At 37.5% G+C, this 16,547-nt stretch overlaps 1 protein-coding gene and 1 pseudogene across 2 annotated transcripts in view; one reads left to right on the top strand and one right to left on the bottom strand.

Moving 5' to 3' along the window:
• The window catches only part of DENND5A (DENN domain containing 5A), a 77,358-nt gene that overhangs the window by 47,961 nt on the left and 12,850 nt on the right, over window positions 1-16,547 (top strand). For both annotated transcript variants that reach the window (XM_019728812.3, XM_019728807.3), the window contains 5 exons: window positions 3,090-3,240; window positions 3,907-4,000; window positions 5,062-5,193; window positions 9,628-9,780; window positions 15,497-15,581. In XM_019728812.3, the coding sequence (XP_019584371.1) occupies window positions 3,090-3,240; window positions 3,907-4,000; window positions 5,062-5,193; window positions 9,628-9,780; window positions 15,497-15,581 (615 nt within the window). The remainder of the gene's footprint in view (window positions 1-3,089; window positions 3,241-3,906; window positions 4,001-5,061; window positions 5,194-9,627; window positions 9,781-15,496; window positions 15,582-16,547) is intronic.
• Window positions 7,050-8,535, bottom strand: LOC141572494 (small ribosomal subunit protein eS25 pseudogene; annotated as a pseudogene).

The following is a 16,547-nucleotide window of genomic DNA, read 5'->3' as shown; positions in this document are numbered from 1 at the left end:
CTCCAAATCCCGAGGGCAGTCACTGCTGTGATTTTTGTTACTGTAGAGTTTTCATTTTCTAGAATTTTATATAAATGGAATCATACAGTATGAACTCTTTTTTTGTTTGTCTTCTTTTATTCAGCATAATTATTTTGAGATTCATTCGTGTTCCTTTTATTGCTGAGTAGTATTTCATTGTAGGGGTATTATTAAGTTTTTCTTATCTCTTTATCTGTTGGTTACCATTGGGCTATGAACGTTTGTGTACATGTTTTCTTTTCCCTTGGATAAATACCTAGGAGTAGAATGACTGGATCATATGATATTTGTATGTTGACTTTTTAAAGAAACTGCCAAATTGTCTTTCAGAGTGATTGTATGTTTTGCAATTCCAGTAGTAGTATATGAGAGTTATAGTTCTGCCACACGTTTGACAACATTTAGTATGGTCAGTCTTTTCATTTTAGCCATTCGAATAGGTTTGTAGTGGAATCACATTGTGGTTTTGATTTGCGTGTCACTGATGACTAATGATGTTGAGCATTTTTTCATCTGCTTATTTGCCATCTGTTCATCTTCTCTGGTTAAGTGCCTGTTTAAATTTTTGCCCATTTTTTATTGGGTTGTTTGTTTTTTTAAGTATTGAGTTTTGAAAGTTTATATTCTGGATACAAGCCCTTTAGCAGATATACGATTTGCAAATATTTCCCTCACTCTGTGGCTTGTCTTTTTGTTCTCTTAACAGTATCTTTTGAACAACAAATGTTTACATTTTGATGAGGCCTAACTTACCAGTTTTTAAAAAATGGATTGTGCTTTTGGTGTTGTATCTAAGAAAGTCTTGCCTAACTAAGGTCACGTAGATTTTTTTTCCTCTATATTTCCTTCTAGAAGTTTTATACTTTTTAAACTTTATATTTGGGTCTATGATCCATTTTTTTATAAGTAGTGTATAAGTAGCTAATAAGCTAAGGGTCCAGGTTCATTTTTTCCCCACATGGACATTTAGTTGTTCTGCTGTCATCTGTTGAAAAGACGATTCTTTCTGCAGTGAATTGCCTTTTACCCTTTGTCAAAATATAAGCAATCTGTGTATGTGTAAGTCTAATTCTGGATTCTCTGTTCTGTTTCATTGATCTGCACATTTATACCAGTACCACACTGCCTTAATTGTTGTACCTTTATATTAAAGCTTGAAGTCATGTAATACTTGTCCTCCAACTTTATTCTTCTTTTCTTTTTCAAAGTTGTTTTGGCTATTCTATGTCTTTTGTATTTCATATATATTTAGAATCAACTTACCAGTTTCCACAAATGACCTGAGGTTTTTATTGGTATTACCTTGAATCTATATATCAATTTAGGGAGAATTGATATTTTAACATTATTGAGTCTTCTGATCCATGAACCTGGAGTATCTCTCCATTAACGTAGGTCTTGTTTAATTTCTGTCAGTGTTATGTACAAGTTTTGCATATCTTTTGTCAGATTTATCCCTAGGTGTTTCATATTTTTTGGTGTTATTGTAAAGGTATTTTAAAATTTTAATTTCTGATTGTTCATTGCTAATATGTAGACATATAATCGCTTTGTATATTGATCTGTATCCTGCAACCATACTAAACTTACTCTTAGTGGCTTTTTATACATTCTATCAGATTTTCTATATAGATACTGATAATTTTACATTTTCCTTTCCAATCTGGATGCCTCTTATTTCTTGCGTTATGTAGAACCTTTACTATCATGTCAAATAGAAGTAGTGAGAGTAGACATCCTTGTCTTAGTCTTGATTTTAGATGGAAGGCATTCAACATTAAATATGATGTTAGCTGCAGGTTTTTCACCTTTTATTAGTTGAAGTTATATGTTTCTGTTACTAGTTTGCTGAGACTTTATATCAGAAGTGGATGTTGTGTTTCATCAATGCTTTTTCTGCACATATTGAGGTAGTTACACAGTTTTTAGTTTTAGTTTGTTAATATAGTGAATTACATTGATTGATTTTTGAATGTGTAAACCAACCTTGCATTCTTGAGGTAAACTCTATTTGGTCATGATGGATTATCTTTTTTGTATATTATTGAACTTGATTTACTAAAATTTTGTTTAGAAAAATTTTTACATTTTTGTTGATGAGGGATATTGGTTCATAGGTTTTTTTTTAAAATATGTTAGTCTGAGTTGGTATTACAATAATGCTGGCCTAAAGAATAAGTTAAGAAGTATTTTCTCCTCTTCAATTTCCTGGAAGATCTTGTGTAAGTGATATTTTTTTTAGCTCTTTGGCAGAATTAATCAGTGAAACCATCTGGGCCTGGAGGTTTTTTTTGTGTGTGTGTGGTTTTTTTTTTTTTGCAAGAAGGTTTTAAACTACAGATTCAATTTAAAAAGTAGCTGCATGTCTATTCAGGTTATCTATTTCTTCATGAGTGAGCTTTGGCAGTTTGTGTCTTTCAAGGAATTTGTCCATTTCACGTATTGTAAAATTTGTTGGCATTGAGTTATTCATAATATTCCCATATTAGTATCTATAGAATCTGTAGGAATGTCACTTCTCTCATTTCTGATATTGATAATTTGTGTCTTTTCCTTTTTATCCTGACCAGTTTGACTATAAGTTTATTAGTTTTAGTGATCTTCTGAAAGAAGCAGTTTTTGGATTTATTAATTTTCTCTGTTTATTTCATTGATTTCACTCCAGCTGTTATAATTTCCTCTCTTGTACTGACTTTGAATTTAATTTGCTCGTCTTTTTATACTTTAGGGTGGAAGCCGAGGTCATTAGTTTGAGACCTTTTTTCTTATCTAAGATAGGAGTTTAGTGCCATAATTCTTCTTTTAAGTAATATTTTAATGACATACCACAAATTCTGATATTTTGTGTTTTCATTTTTATTCAGTTCTTATTTCCCTTTTCTTTTTTTGATGCATGAGTTATTTAGAAGTGTGTTATTTAGTTTTAAGACATTATTGATTATTGTAGTCAGAGGACATACTTTATATAATTCAAATTATTTTAAAATTTATTGAGACTTATTTTATGGTCTAGAGTATGGTATATTAAAAAAAAATAATTGACTTTTGTTGTTGTTATTTTCATCCAGAGAAAGCAATTGAGCTGCGTCTGGCCAAAATTGACCATACTGCTGTTCACCCCCATTTACTTGACATGAAGATTGGGCAAGGGAAGTATGAGCCAGGCTTCTTCCCAAAGCTGCAGTCTGAGGTGCTTTCCATCGGGCCGGCCAGCAACAAGTGAGTCAACGCCAGGGATTCCCTGATCCAGCTCCCTCATCACAGCCTTGTAATCATCCCGTATCTGGGCCTGAGTGGGTGGAAGACCCCCGAATTTTGTAAAGCAAATATGGAGAAGACCCAAATGATCTAGGTTGTTCACTTCTTTGAACAAGAAAACAGGTGACAAGATATCAGCTCCTATCTCCACTGTGCAAATTGGGATAGGTCCACATGCCCAGGACCTGCACAAAGCCAGGCTGCAGATGGGTTGAAATTATCTCATGACTGAATCGCATACAACACTAGCGTTGTGTCTTCAATAAGTGCTGTTTGAAATAATTTAAGAGTCTGAACTGAAAGTAGATAACTTAGTAGGATTGCTGTTCTTTATTTACTATTGGAGATGAGTGTACAAAGTCCAGACAGAGTTGACTGAGTATAGTTTTGGATCGGCACTTGTAGTTTTTGTAGATTTTTTTTTTAGAGAGAAAGAGAGGTCTGTGTTCCCTGGGAGTTATCTTTCTTGACCAGTCACTGATCTTTAAGCTACTCTTCCTCAAGTTCTCTGAGCTATCTCTGGTGACTTCCCAGCATTTGTTCCTAGACATTCAAGTTTTCTCCTGTTGATTGACCTTACTTTCTTGGTGGGATGATGTTCTTAGTTGCCTGCTTTGATTCTTTCAGGTGGACTAAAAGGAACGCCCCTGCCCAGTGGAGGCGGAAAGATAGGCAGAAGCAGCACACAGAACACCTGCGTTTAGACAATGACCAGAGAGAGGTGAGACACCTTAAGAATGACAAGGAATGCTATACTCTCCTTCTTTTTCCTATTTCATTGGCCTCTTGTCTGAATCACATGTCCTAGCAATGACCTCTTTTCTGAATGTGGAGCAGACGTACAGTGACCACTGACCCGAGAAGGTAATTTGAGGCCAAAAAATGAAGCAGGCAACTCCATAGATTATAACAGAGAGCATTTGAAGTAGAGGAAATGTAGGATCAAAAGCTTGGTGATTGTTGTGTATGGAAGCTGTGGGCAGAATATTTTGGAGGCAGAAGGTACTAGAGGTAGCTAGCAAGTTAAAAGACAGGTAGTAGTAGTCCAGGTGATAATAATTAAAGCCTAACCTTGGGGGTTGGTAGTAGGGGCCGATCGAGGGGCCAGAAGATGGAAGAGACAGAATTGTACTATTGGAATTAATATGGGGGAGAAGGAAGTTGTGGGTGAAAATGTTGGCTGTGAACCTGGGATGCTGAGAGGATGTCGTGTCCAGTTCACTGCACTTACGTGGGTTCTGTGTTAAAACAAGCAGCGTGTGGAGAATCACCAGCACATGTAGAAAAGCAGAAAGTACAGTTGTTGTTTTGAGTGTGCAATCTTATTTTCCAGGCCCTAATTTTAGCAAAGTTATACTTTATGATAACAAGGGTTGACATCTTTGATATGCACACAGGAGTTAAATTCCTCCCTGCTTAGTGGGGAACATGATTTTCTCACTAGTACTCTGATATTTGGGTGGATTTGCACACTGAGCTACACATGCTACGGCCATGTTTTTTTGTTTTGTTTTGTTTGTTTTTTACCTCTTGTATCATTAAGGCAAAGGTAATTCCAGTACTCATGGAGTGCTATACATCAGAGAAAACATAATTCATCATGTTATCTCAGTTTTTCCCTTTGATACAGAGTTGCATTTTAAACTTTCTGTCCCTAACTTTATCTGAGCCTAGGAAAGAGGCAGTAAGAAAGTGTGGGGTGATAGTGCCCTCTTCAGGCTCCCATCGGTATTGATGGATAGTTTGCATGAACACAGCCTTTGATTTTTCCGTTTGCTATAGAAATACATCCAGGAAGCCAGGAATATGGGCAGCACCATCCGCCAGCCCAAACTATCCAACCTGTCCCCGTCAGTGATTGCCCAAACCAACTGGAAGTTTGTAGAGGGCCTGCTGAAGGAATGCCGCAACAAGGTGAGCTGTGGACGCCTCTGTATGTGTGCTATTTCCCTTGGCAGCCAAGTGAGACCAAGGCTTGGCTCTGTACATTCTTTCTTGGTTTTAAAAATATTGTTAACATTATGCGATGGTACTAATTTTAAGATCCTGGTAACTTGGAATTAAGTGTATTTGTTTTAAATAAAAGAAACCACTAATCAAGAGCAAGCACACTTTGGGGTGGCCGGATGGCTCAGTTGGTTAGAGCGTGAGCTCTCAACAACGTTGCCCGTTCAATTCCCACATGGGATGGTGGGCTGCACCCCCTGCAACTAAAGATTGAAAATGGTGACTGGACTTGGAGCTGAGCTGCGCCCTCCACAACTAGATTGAAGGACAATGACTTGGAGCTAATGGGCCCTGGAGAAACACAGTTTCCCAATATTCCCCAATAAAAAATTGAAGATAAAAAAAATTAAAAAAAACACACACAAGATCTTTAAAAGAATAAAAGAGCCAGCGCTCTTTGCTTGATATAAACTTAATATGTATTCTTTAAAATTGAAAGATAGGTGTAGTTTTTAATTTTAGACATCTTTTACTTGAAATCATTGTAGTTGAATTATCTTCAACAGATTAGTCTTACACATATGGAAATATTTTTGTCTTTGTTTTAATTTGGTAGTAGTGATTTCATGTTTAGAAACAAGAATTTACTGAGTGCCTACTATGTGTCAGGCAAAAGTGTGTTATTTAGTTTAAGCTTGTTGGGATGTTTTTCTCAATTCTACAAAGAAAGTCATTTTTTTTAAAGCTTTATTGAAGTATAATTGATGTACAAAAATTGCACACATTTAATGTATGCATCTTGATGAGTTGAGACATAATGCATGTACCTATAACATGTTACCACAATCAAGGTACTAAGCATATGAATCACTTACAAAAACCTCCTTAGGTTCTTTTGTGGTTTTGTTTGTTTTTGAGGTCCATCCTCTTAACATACTTTAAAGTGCACAATATTATTTTGTTTATATGTACTGTGCTGTAGAGCAGATCTCTAGAACTTACTCATCTTGCATACTAAAAATTCATATCTACTGAGCAACAATTCCCTATTTTCTCCCTCCACATCCCCTGACAACCACCATTCTATTCTCTGCTTCTGTGAGTCTATTTTAGATGTTTGTCCTTTTGTGATTGGCTTATTTCACTTAGCATAATGTACTCCAGGTTCATCCATGTTGCTGCAGATGTCAGGATTTCCTTCATTTTTAGTGCTGAATAATATTCCATTATATGTATATACCACATGTTTTTTTATCCGTTCATCCATTGACAAACAGTTGGGCTGTTTCCATATCTTCGCTATTGTGAATAATGCTGCTGTGAACGTGGGGTGTAGGTATCTCTTTGAGATTCTGATTTCAGCTCTTTTGGATATATACTCAAAATAGGAGTGCTGGATCAAAAGACAGTGATTCTTAATTTTTAATGTTTTAGTTAGTATAGTTTCTTTTCAAATAAAAATGTAGCCTTTCAACCAAGTCAGTGTACCATATTGTGTTTTTAGGACAGTTCAACTAACTTGGTTTTTACTATATCCTGTTTATTTATCAATGGAGAAAAATATTTTCCTGCATTTTCAGTTTGCAAGTGGTAGTCATTTATAGGATGAAATCAAATATACTTTCTCTTGCAGAGGAAATGATTACTGTTACAAGTTAGATTGATACCGTGTTTCCCCGAAAATAAGACCTAGCTGGACCATTAACTCTAATGCATCTTTTGAAGCAAAATGTAAGACCCGGTCTTATAGTAAAATAAGACCGGGTCTTACATTAATTTTTGCTCCAAAAGATGCATTAGAGCTGATAGTCTGGCTAAGTCTTATTTTCGGGGAAACATGGTACTTATATTAGTACTGATATTTTGCATTCAGATGTTTTTAAAAAAGCTTCTGTTAGTTCACTCTGAACCACTGATATCTGTGATTTTCCATATAGTGTTGTCTTTTCTGCTATCAAGAACGTTGATGCTGCTGCCTTTCTTGAAAGAAGGCTTTTCTGTTGTCTCTCAGATTTGTTTTCTAAGCCATTGACATTCATTCTCAAGTTTTGAGATGCATGCCCAGTTAATGACACTTCCTTATGGCATTGCCTGGTCACCAATGACTATGAAATACATGCTAGCTTCAGAGATATTAATATGTGGAAAAATGTATATCTTAGATTTGAGGAAATCCAGTATCAGTCTAACACCGCCAAGTGTTAGCTAGCACGTAGAGGATAAATTGGTATGACCACTTTGGTAAACAGCGTATTATTATCTGGTATTCTACTAGGTATGTTCCCTGGAGAAACCTTTGCAGCATGACCCAGGAGATATATACAGGAAGTTTACAGTAGCATTCTTTATAATAGCCCCAAATTGGAAACAACCCAAATGTCAATCAGTAGGAGAATCAATAAGTAAATTGTGCTATATTTATATGATAGAGTGTTATACAATGGTGGAAATGGACAACAGCTATATCCATCAATGTAGATGAATTTCACATACATAAGGTTGAGTGAAAAAGCAAATCACAAAAGAAAACACACTAGCAAAACTAAACTATGTTGTTTAGGAATGGAAATATAGGTCATACTTATTTCCTTGTTTTTCTATAGTTTTAAGTCAGGGTACTGATCACTTTTAGAACGGTAAGGTGATTGGAGAGGGCATGTGGGGTGCTTCAAAAGTATACATGGACAATGTTTTATTTCTTAACCTGGGTGATGGTTATAATAGAATAATAATGCATGTGTATCTATACAGAGGGTGCCCCCAAAAATGTATACACATTTTAAGAAAGGAAAAAACTGTATTAAAATTACGCTGATGGTAACCACTTTGAGCACCTCTTGTAATTGCAGAAGTCAAATGTGATTTGTACTAATGTTTTTTAATTTTTTATTTAATAAAGTTTTATTTTTCAAAATGTACCATTGGTGGGACCTGTTGTTCCTGCATCTTCATCAGTAGCTGGGGCATCCCCACCCTTGGTGTTTCTGGTGTCACCGACTTGAGCTCGGTGCTTTGAAACTAATTTAGTAAGTCCTTTCCTAAGGAGCTCCTGAGGGCTGCCCTGGCCAAGGAACCGCGGGTCTCTAGTCTCAGAGACAACAGCTGGGGTTATAAGCTTATATTATAGTTGGGAACTTCCTTACAGGGTGTGTCATATGTCGCTTTGTCACACAAGACGAGGTTGTTGAGCTTTCCTGAACTTTGCCTTTGGACTTCTTCTTTTTCGCCTCCAGATTTGTTCACTGGGTCTTTGTCTTCTTTGGCCGACTTTCTAGCGTCTTTCTTCTTCTTGTTGTCCTTGGGCGGCATGGCGAAGTGCAGGCAGCGGCGGCTACAACTGCAGCCTCGCTAAGATGTCAGACAAAAAGCACTTGTAGTCATCTTTTGTTATCAGTGTATATTGAGTATTACAATTTTAATACATTTTTTTCCTTTCTTAAAATGTGTATACTTTTTTTGGCACCCTCTGTATATACCTATATGCATATACATATGTATATGAGATCTAGTTCACAACAAAACCATTAAAAATAGTAACACTATTAAAAAGAAATAAGCCAAAGTGTTAAGAGTTGTTGCTTCTGAAAGGTAGGATTAGTGGTGATTTTTCCCTTCTGCTCTTTAGATTTTTATATGCTACAAATTTATAACATGATTAAATTTAACTGAAGAACTTGGACTTAATAATTAGGCAGATTTAGGTTCAAAGGCCAGATGTGCTGATTCTTTGCTGTGTGATTTTGGCAAGTTACTTTTTTTTATCAATAAATTGGGATCTCAATTTCCTTGTCAATAAATTGGAAACAATAATAATACTTATCTCAGAGTTATTAGGAGGCTTCAATGAGATAATTCAATGCTTAATACAGTGCCTGACGCATGGTAGTAGTAATACCAGCTCTGATTGTCATTATCTAGCATGTGTTTTTTTGTTTTTTGTTACAATAAGCACTTGAAAATTTTTTCCTAAAAGTAAATGATTCCTCCATTTTTTATCCCCTTGACAAGTACTTCAGATATGTTTCGAAGATGAAATGCTTCAAGATTTGTTTAATAAGGTCAGTCAAACAGTGAGAATCAGAGGTGTCAGAAGTGCACATGACCAAAGGGTTTTATTCTACTCTTTTCACCTCATAAATTCAAAAACGGAATCCAGATTGATGAAATCACTTGCCCAGAGTCATACAGTGATTACTGTGTTCTTAACTAAACTTTTAAAGAATACATTCCGCCATAACCTGAACTATATGGTGGGAATAAATACACTATATGTCTCTCGATCTCAGTCATCTTGACCTTCTCAGCCCAGCAGATGTGCTGTGCAGGTGGCCTCAGCCCTTCCTAGCTGCACGGTATACGCTTCACTGTGGTTATCTAATCCTACCAACTGATTTCTTGTAGACCAAGAGGATGCTGGTGGAGAAGATGGGCCGAGAGGCTGTGGAGCTAGGGCATGGGGAGGTCAACATCACAGGGGTGGAAGAGAACACCTTGATTGCCAGCCTTTGTGACCTCCTGGAAAGGATCTGGAGTCATGGGCTGCAAGTAAAACAGGTAAAGAATGCCCTGCGTCTCTGCTGAGCTAACTATCTTCCTGTTTTCAGTTACTACTAGCGTTCCCATATTCTTCCAGCTGGCTGGCTTTGAAGAGTGGTGCACTGTATGCATGGAGTGAGACTTGAAATAGCTAAACCAACAAATAAATAAATGTGACCCAAACTATTTTCTTTAAAAATAAGCTTCATAAATGTGTGTGTTTGTCAGATATTTTAAAAGTGGCCTCTTCCGTCCTGCAAACAGAGCTAAAGGCCAAACTGATAGATCATGTTTGGCAGCTGGCCCTAGTCTGGAGATGGAACACAAAGAAAGAGAGAAGTTGGAGCTCAGAAGTACCAAACTTACTTTAAGGGTCCTTCACTATCCCAGTGGATAAAGGTCTGTCATTAACATTTCTTTTGTATGCAGATAGCTTAACCATATTTGAGAGAAGACTGCAGGAAGTTTAGTAAGTTTGATTTTTATTGCTTAATAACCAGAGAATTTCTTTGTTTCAAAATACTCTACTTTGAATAGTTATTCAAGATGGACAACTTTTACTTTTACGTATGCATTTTTACATTTGAAAAGAACTTGAAACGTTTTCAAAGGCAGTTTTATTATGGACAAATTAGAAAATAACGAGTAAGAATCCAGCAAATATTTATTAAGGGCCTACTGTCTGCCAGGCGCTGTAACAGGTACTTGAGATACCTCAGTGAACAAAACAAACCAGATCTCTGCCCTTCTGGAATTTCCATTCTCATGGGTATGGAGACCATCTACCACGTCTGTCCTTCAGAGCATTTTCCTTCAAAGCACATACACAGGTGTATATTTAAAAATTCAAAGAACCACAATGAGATAACTTTCCACACTCACTAGGATAGCTACCATTAAAAAGACAGACAATGACAAGTGTTAGTGAGGATGTGGAGAAATTAGAACTTTCATACATTGCTAATGGGAATGTAAAAATTCCAGCCACTTTGGAAAAGAGTCTGGTAGCTCCCTGAAATATTAAAAGTAGCATTATAATATGACCCAACAAGTCCACTTCTAGCTATGTACTGAAGAGAAGTGGAAACATGTCTCCCCCCCAAAAATGTACTTAAATGTTCATAGTAGCTTTATTCTTAGTAGGCCAAAAGTGAAACAACCCAAATGTCCACTAGCTGATGCGTAAACTAAATGTGGTCTGTCCATACAATGGGACATATTCAGCAATAAAAGGAATAAAGTGTGGATACATGGTACAATGTGGGTGAACTTTGAAAACATACTAAGTGAAAGAAGCCAGTTACAAAAGACCACATATTGTATGATTCCATTTATATAAACTGTCCAGAATAGGCAAATCCATAGACGGAATGTAGATTACAAGATGCCAGAGGTGGGAGGGAGGGAGGAATAAGGAGTGACTGCTAATGAGTATGGGGTTTCTTTTTAAGGTGCTGAAAATGTTCTAAAATGAGGTAGTAGTAATGGTTGCACAACTCTGAATATACTAAGAACAGGATTTTTTTTGGGGGGTGGTGGTGCAGAAAATTGTATACGTTATAAATGTGAATTTTATGGTAATGTGAATTACATTCCAACAAAGCCATTTTTTAAAAAGGCCAGAAGGGATCATGCTATACATAATGTTTTGTAACTTGCTTTTTCTACCTCTTAATATTTTTTCCATGTTCTTAACTAATTTTTAGCTTATAGTATAGTATAGTAAGTGTTTAAGAACTCAGAGTATAAATCAGAGAGACCTGGGTTTGATTCCCACATAATAATTTTATGAAACTGAGCAAGATACCTAGTTTTTCTAAGCTTCTGTTTTCTCATATGTATGATGGAATTTTAAAGTACCCACCACCATAGGATTCTTATGAGGATTTGTGAAGATAATTCATGTAAAGTATTAAACTCAGAGCCTGGTATCCAGGAGGTTCTCTGTAAATATTAGTGGTTATTATTCTCCCAAAATCTTAGTTTTACTCACTGTATCATTGTATAGAAGTACCATACTTGAATCAATTCCTTATTATTGGTCATTTAGGTTATTTGTGATTTTTTAGCATTATAAACAGCACTGATTATAGATTTTTTTAAATGTTAAAAATTGTGTATCACATCCCTAAAATTTTCTGAGTTCTGTGTTGTAATAGCAACACTATGGGCTTTGGAGTCAGAAAGACTTGGATTTGAATCCTGGCTCCTCTGGATGGCTTCAAGTAATTTGCGATTTTTGAGCCTTATCTTCCTTATTCGTAATACAGAGTTAATAAAATGTAACCTTTCAGGGTTATTATGATAATTACATATAATAAAAATAAGTACCTGCATTATGGTGGGTATATAACATGACAGCTATGTTATGCTAGGGTCTGCATGAAGGATTTCTATTTCTTTCCTTTTATTTATAACAGATGAGTAGAATATACATAATCATTTTATCATTTTCCTTGATGTTTAGCAAGCCAGGCACTATAGTTGAGCACTTTCGGCTTTTTGGTAAAACATATACCCTCAAAACTTTTAAATATTTGCCATAAAAGTAGCTAGGCATTTAAAAATATAAGTCAGCATGTGTTCTAAACCTGTCCTCTGAGGATTTGTGGCCATATTCTGCAAGAATTTCCACAGCATGGGTAATTTCTTTTGGAGTTTATTTGATCCCCCTCTCAGTTTAGATAGACAGAGGCTACTGGTTCGGTGAGAAACCAGTACAGAATAATGAGGGCTTTTCAGTTGAAGTTCATTTTGTTGTGCATCCTACTTTGGAGCACTAAAAGTGAAGCACTGACAGTGTCACCAGGAGGAAGTGATGACCTGTGTTTGTTGGCAGGGTATGTATGGCCTTAACACATGTTTAGCTGGGGATTAACCCGACTATGTTGGGTTCCTACAGCCTGTTCCTTAGGCCTCCATTTCGCTAGCCTATGTGTAGAGCCCCTTTTTCCTGTTGAGACATTCTTCAGTTATGTTCCAGTCCGAAGGTTATAACCTGGCTAACTGGTCTCCTGCATCATGCATATTGTGCAGGGTCATGCACAGGCTGTGACCAAACTCACTCTCAGAGAGTGATCTTAGAGCCCTCTTCTCGGGTCGCCTTACTGATCATCTGCCCATTTTTAGTTACTTAGAAAGTAGAGCGAACCCAAACAGCGGCTTTTGCTGCTAGCCCCCTAAATTTCATTAGCCATGACAGTCTGCATGCAGGGCTTCCTGCAACAAGTCCTCATAAGAACCTGTTATGCTCACCACTCTCTCTGGCTTTCAGTGACACATTCCAGGGAGATGGATGTCCTTCTCTAGTATATCTTTATGACAATAAGAGGTGATGTTTGTTTTTTCATAATAGTTTTGTAATCCTGCCATTTGGGGACTGGTAAGTGAAAAGGGGTTATTTCTCACCCTTCATGCATATGACATTCTTGGAGAATTTGGTACTATCTATGTGTTGTGTGGCCACGTCCCCAAATGGGTAGTTAGGCTCTATTGAACCTGGCAGTCTCCTTCAGTCCTTTTGCAAAAGAGGAAGAAGAATAATCATGTCTCCTGAACTAGAAAGACCCGAGTGCCCTATTACGAAGCTTCAGCCCAGCTGCTGGTCTCTCACTCTTTCCCTCGCCCTCCTTCCTTGACTAGTACAATCACTGTGAGCCAGGGTGTCCTGGCACAGTGGCCTGCTGTTGCTCTTGCCTTTGGCTCTTCAGCGTTGTGGCATGAGAGGGATCTCTGGTGACCAGCTATATTTAGTTGTGTCACATCCACACAGTTCTATTAAGGGGGCTGCCTTCCTCGGCTGCCTGGATGCCGGGAATACAGTGATGAGGCAGTTAAAGTCCCTGCCCTTTTCGGAGCCTTCTCTAATGGTTTTCATCAGTGAGTGGCTGAATGGGTTTCTAGAAATGAATTACTATCTCAAAGAGCATGAATATTTTAAGATTTTGTGTTGTCTTCTGCATATATTGTATTAATATATCAGTTAGTAACAGTGTATAGGAGCTGTAAGTCTCATTGATTTTATCAAACGTCTGTTTTTTTCAAATGTTTGGTATTTCAATGAATAAAAATGATCTTTTCTAGTTTTAACTTGTGTTGTTTTTTAGAAATTTGCATTGCGGTTGTTGCGTTTTGTTTTAAGCTGATTAAATCTTGTAGGAAATCCAAACATACAGCAAGGTTATGTCAACAGTTTGCTGATCCATAGATGAGGGTTTTGTCCCATTCAAATGCTTAATCCACCCCCCACTCCCCGCCCCCGCCCCATAGATCAGGTTGGTGGATAGAAACAAAATAGATCCTTGATATTCTCAAGGGAAAAATTTTGAGTGCTTAAATCCTCACCTTCATCCCAGAGCATAACATTTTCTTCAGAGTATAATTTGCAGAGTTCAATGATCTCTGTCAGAAGCACTCTGTGTAGCATCATTATTGAGAGCAATGGTTCTGACATTAGATGGACTTAAGCTTGAATCGCAGCACTTTACTTACTACCTGTGTGATCTTTTACAAGTTACTTAATCTTTCTGATCCTCAATTTGTGCTTTTCTAAAGAAAATGAGGACAGAGTACCTATCCTATGGGATTGTTGGGAGCATTAAATAAAACAATTGTATTTTAAACATTTAACATCGTGCTTAGTTGATCGCAAACCTCACGCAAGACATGGTAACTCCTATCACTATTATTACTATTTCGTAAAATATAGAACTAGTCATTTATAAAATTATTATAATAAATCCTACTACTAAAACATTGTACTCCATTTATGAGTTATATCAGCTGTATAGGAACATTTACCATGAATCTGAAATAAAGTCTTTATCACATAACAAGGGTCACTGTGTACTAAAGGGTGACTAGAAAGAGACAAAGCAGTGGCTGGGTGGCCAGCGAGGCTCACTCACTAGGCAAATACTCCCTTACATCATTGTGTCTTAGTTAAATGACAAATTACTACAAGTCTCAAATAGTTTAAACTGCAATGCTTACATTTCCAAATGCCAAGGTTCTGTTATATTGACGATAGTATCTCAGTCTTGCTGTTAGTTACCAGCCTGCTTTCCCGCAGGCTTCTTCAACTGTCTTTCAGTAGTAAATCCTCATCACAGTGATGACTTCTCCTCCCCAGCCTGCACTAAGGGCAGGAATGCCTTTAAATATTTTAGGAAATTCAGGAGCTATCATAGAATCTCATAGACTGGATATCCACTCCTCTGTGTAAAAGTCCTCATCCTCTACCCACGCTGACCTTCAAGCAGCAAACCATTTAGAGGTTGATAGGTTGCTTTTTCCTTTCTTGTCTGCTCGTCCATTCACATCTGTTTTGGGCCATGTGGGGGATCGTTTCTCTTTTCCGTTCTTCTTTATATTTCTCTTGGATTTTAGTAGGGGGATGTGTTTGTATACTTTGCACCCGGGTGTACATTGAGATAAATAGTAAGCCCTCATTTAATGTCGTTGGTATGTTCTGTGACTTTAAGTGAAACAGTGTATAATGAAACCAATTCTACCATAGGCTAATTGTTATAGACAAGAGATTAGTTCCTGAGGCATTTCATCATTATAAGGAAACAATGTTGAATGAAACGACATTATTTGAGGACATGCCATACAGATAGTTTTTAGCAAAAGCCCATATCTATATGTTTAAATTATCTCTGACTCTGTTCACTGGATGCCTTGGTCTCTGAAATCTAAACTGATAGTTATTTCTCCCTTGTGTTGGTTCCAGGGGAAATCAGCCTTGTGGTCCCACCTGTTACATTATCAGGAAAACCGGCAGAGAAAACTCACGTCTGGAAGCCTGAGTACCTCAGGTAAGGTGGTCTCTACTCCTTGGAGAGAAGCCCTCTACCCACTTCCCCCTCCCCCACCTGTACGTAGCAGACTGTTCCAGGTCAGTGAAGCCGTTGCTCTGTGATGTTTTCTTTTGTAAATATTAAGCCACTGAGCTCTTCGAACCACAGAGCATGTCATGGCCATGGGGTTTGCTTTCATTATATGCCCTTATGTTCAGTGAGATAGAAGATATATTAGCAAGAGGCCAGTCTTAGAATGAGTTTAGGTTTCAAATAAATTTGGGTGGTACTGATGTCTTGCGTGTGGAGCAAGCTGTTTTCAGACTCTTTTGTTTTATTTCTCTGAGACGGGCATTGAGGTGATCCGTCAGTTCAGAGAGCCTGTTTGTCAGTGTCCTACCTTAAGGCCACGTGTGAATGATCCCTTACGCTTCCTTTCTGTTTCTATTTTAATAAAAATATCAGCGTTGGCAGTGACCTCAGAGATCATCTAGTCCAGCCCCCTTATTTTATAAGAGGAGGAAACTGGGATCCAGAGCGGAATTGAATTTACCCAGGGTCACACAGTGAACTGATGGAAGAGGACAGATTAGGAGCCAGGCCTCTTGTCTCCTGGCTGGTGTTCTTTAGACCCCTCTTCAGGGTCCCTTGCAGGATAGTCCCCTCCTTCCTTTACTGCTTGGCAGCCTTCCCCCCTTCATACCATCCTTCATGTTCGTCTCTCTGTCAGGGAGTTTGTTCACCTTCCTTGGATGTTCTTGTTGGTAAAGATTAGCTTAAATGGGGGTGAAAAGATAGGTATGAACTCAGTGTTGTCTCTGCCCTTGAAGTAGTTGACTTCAGCTAGCACTGAATGTGGGGAGAATAGTTGACTAAAAACCAAGGACAAGAGCTCCCTACGTAGCCTAATAAGGAGTTTTTTGGTCCACTTTCTAGATATGAGAGTGAAGAGTCTTCTCAGGAAGGCTGTAGAACTTAACTGCT

Source organism: Rhinolophus sinicus, chromosome 14, assembly GCF_057876585.1.
Source record: "Rhinolophus sinicus isolate RSI-liver-muscle chromosome 14, RSI-T2T, whole genome shotgun sequence".
In the NCBI taxonomy this organism is placed as follows: Eukaryota; Metazoa; Chordata; class Mammalia; order Chiroptera; family Rhinolophidae; genus Rhinolophus; species Rhinolophus sinicus.
The sequence above is the reverse complement of the archived record's forward strand: the minus strand, read 5'-3'. Positions and strand labels throughout refer to the sequence as shown.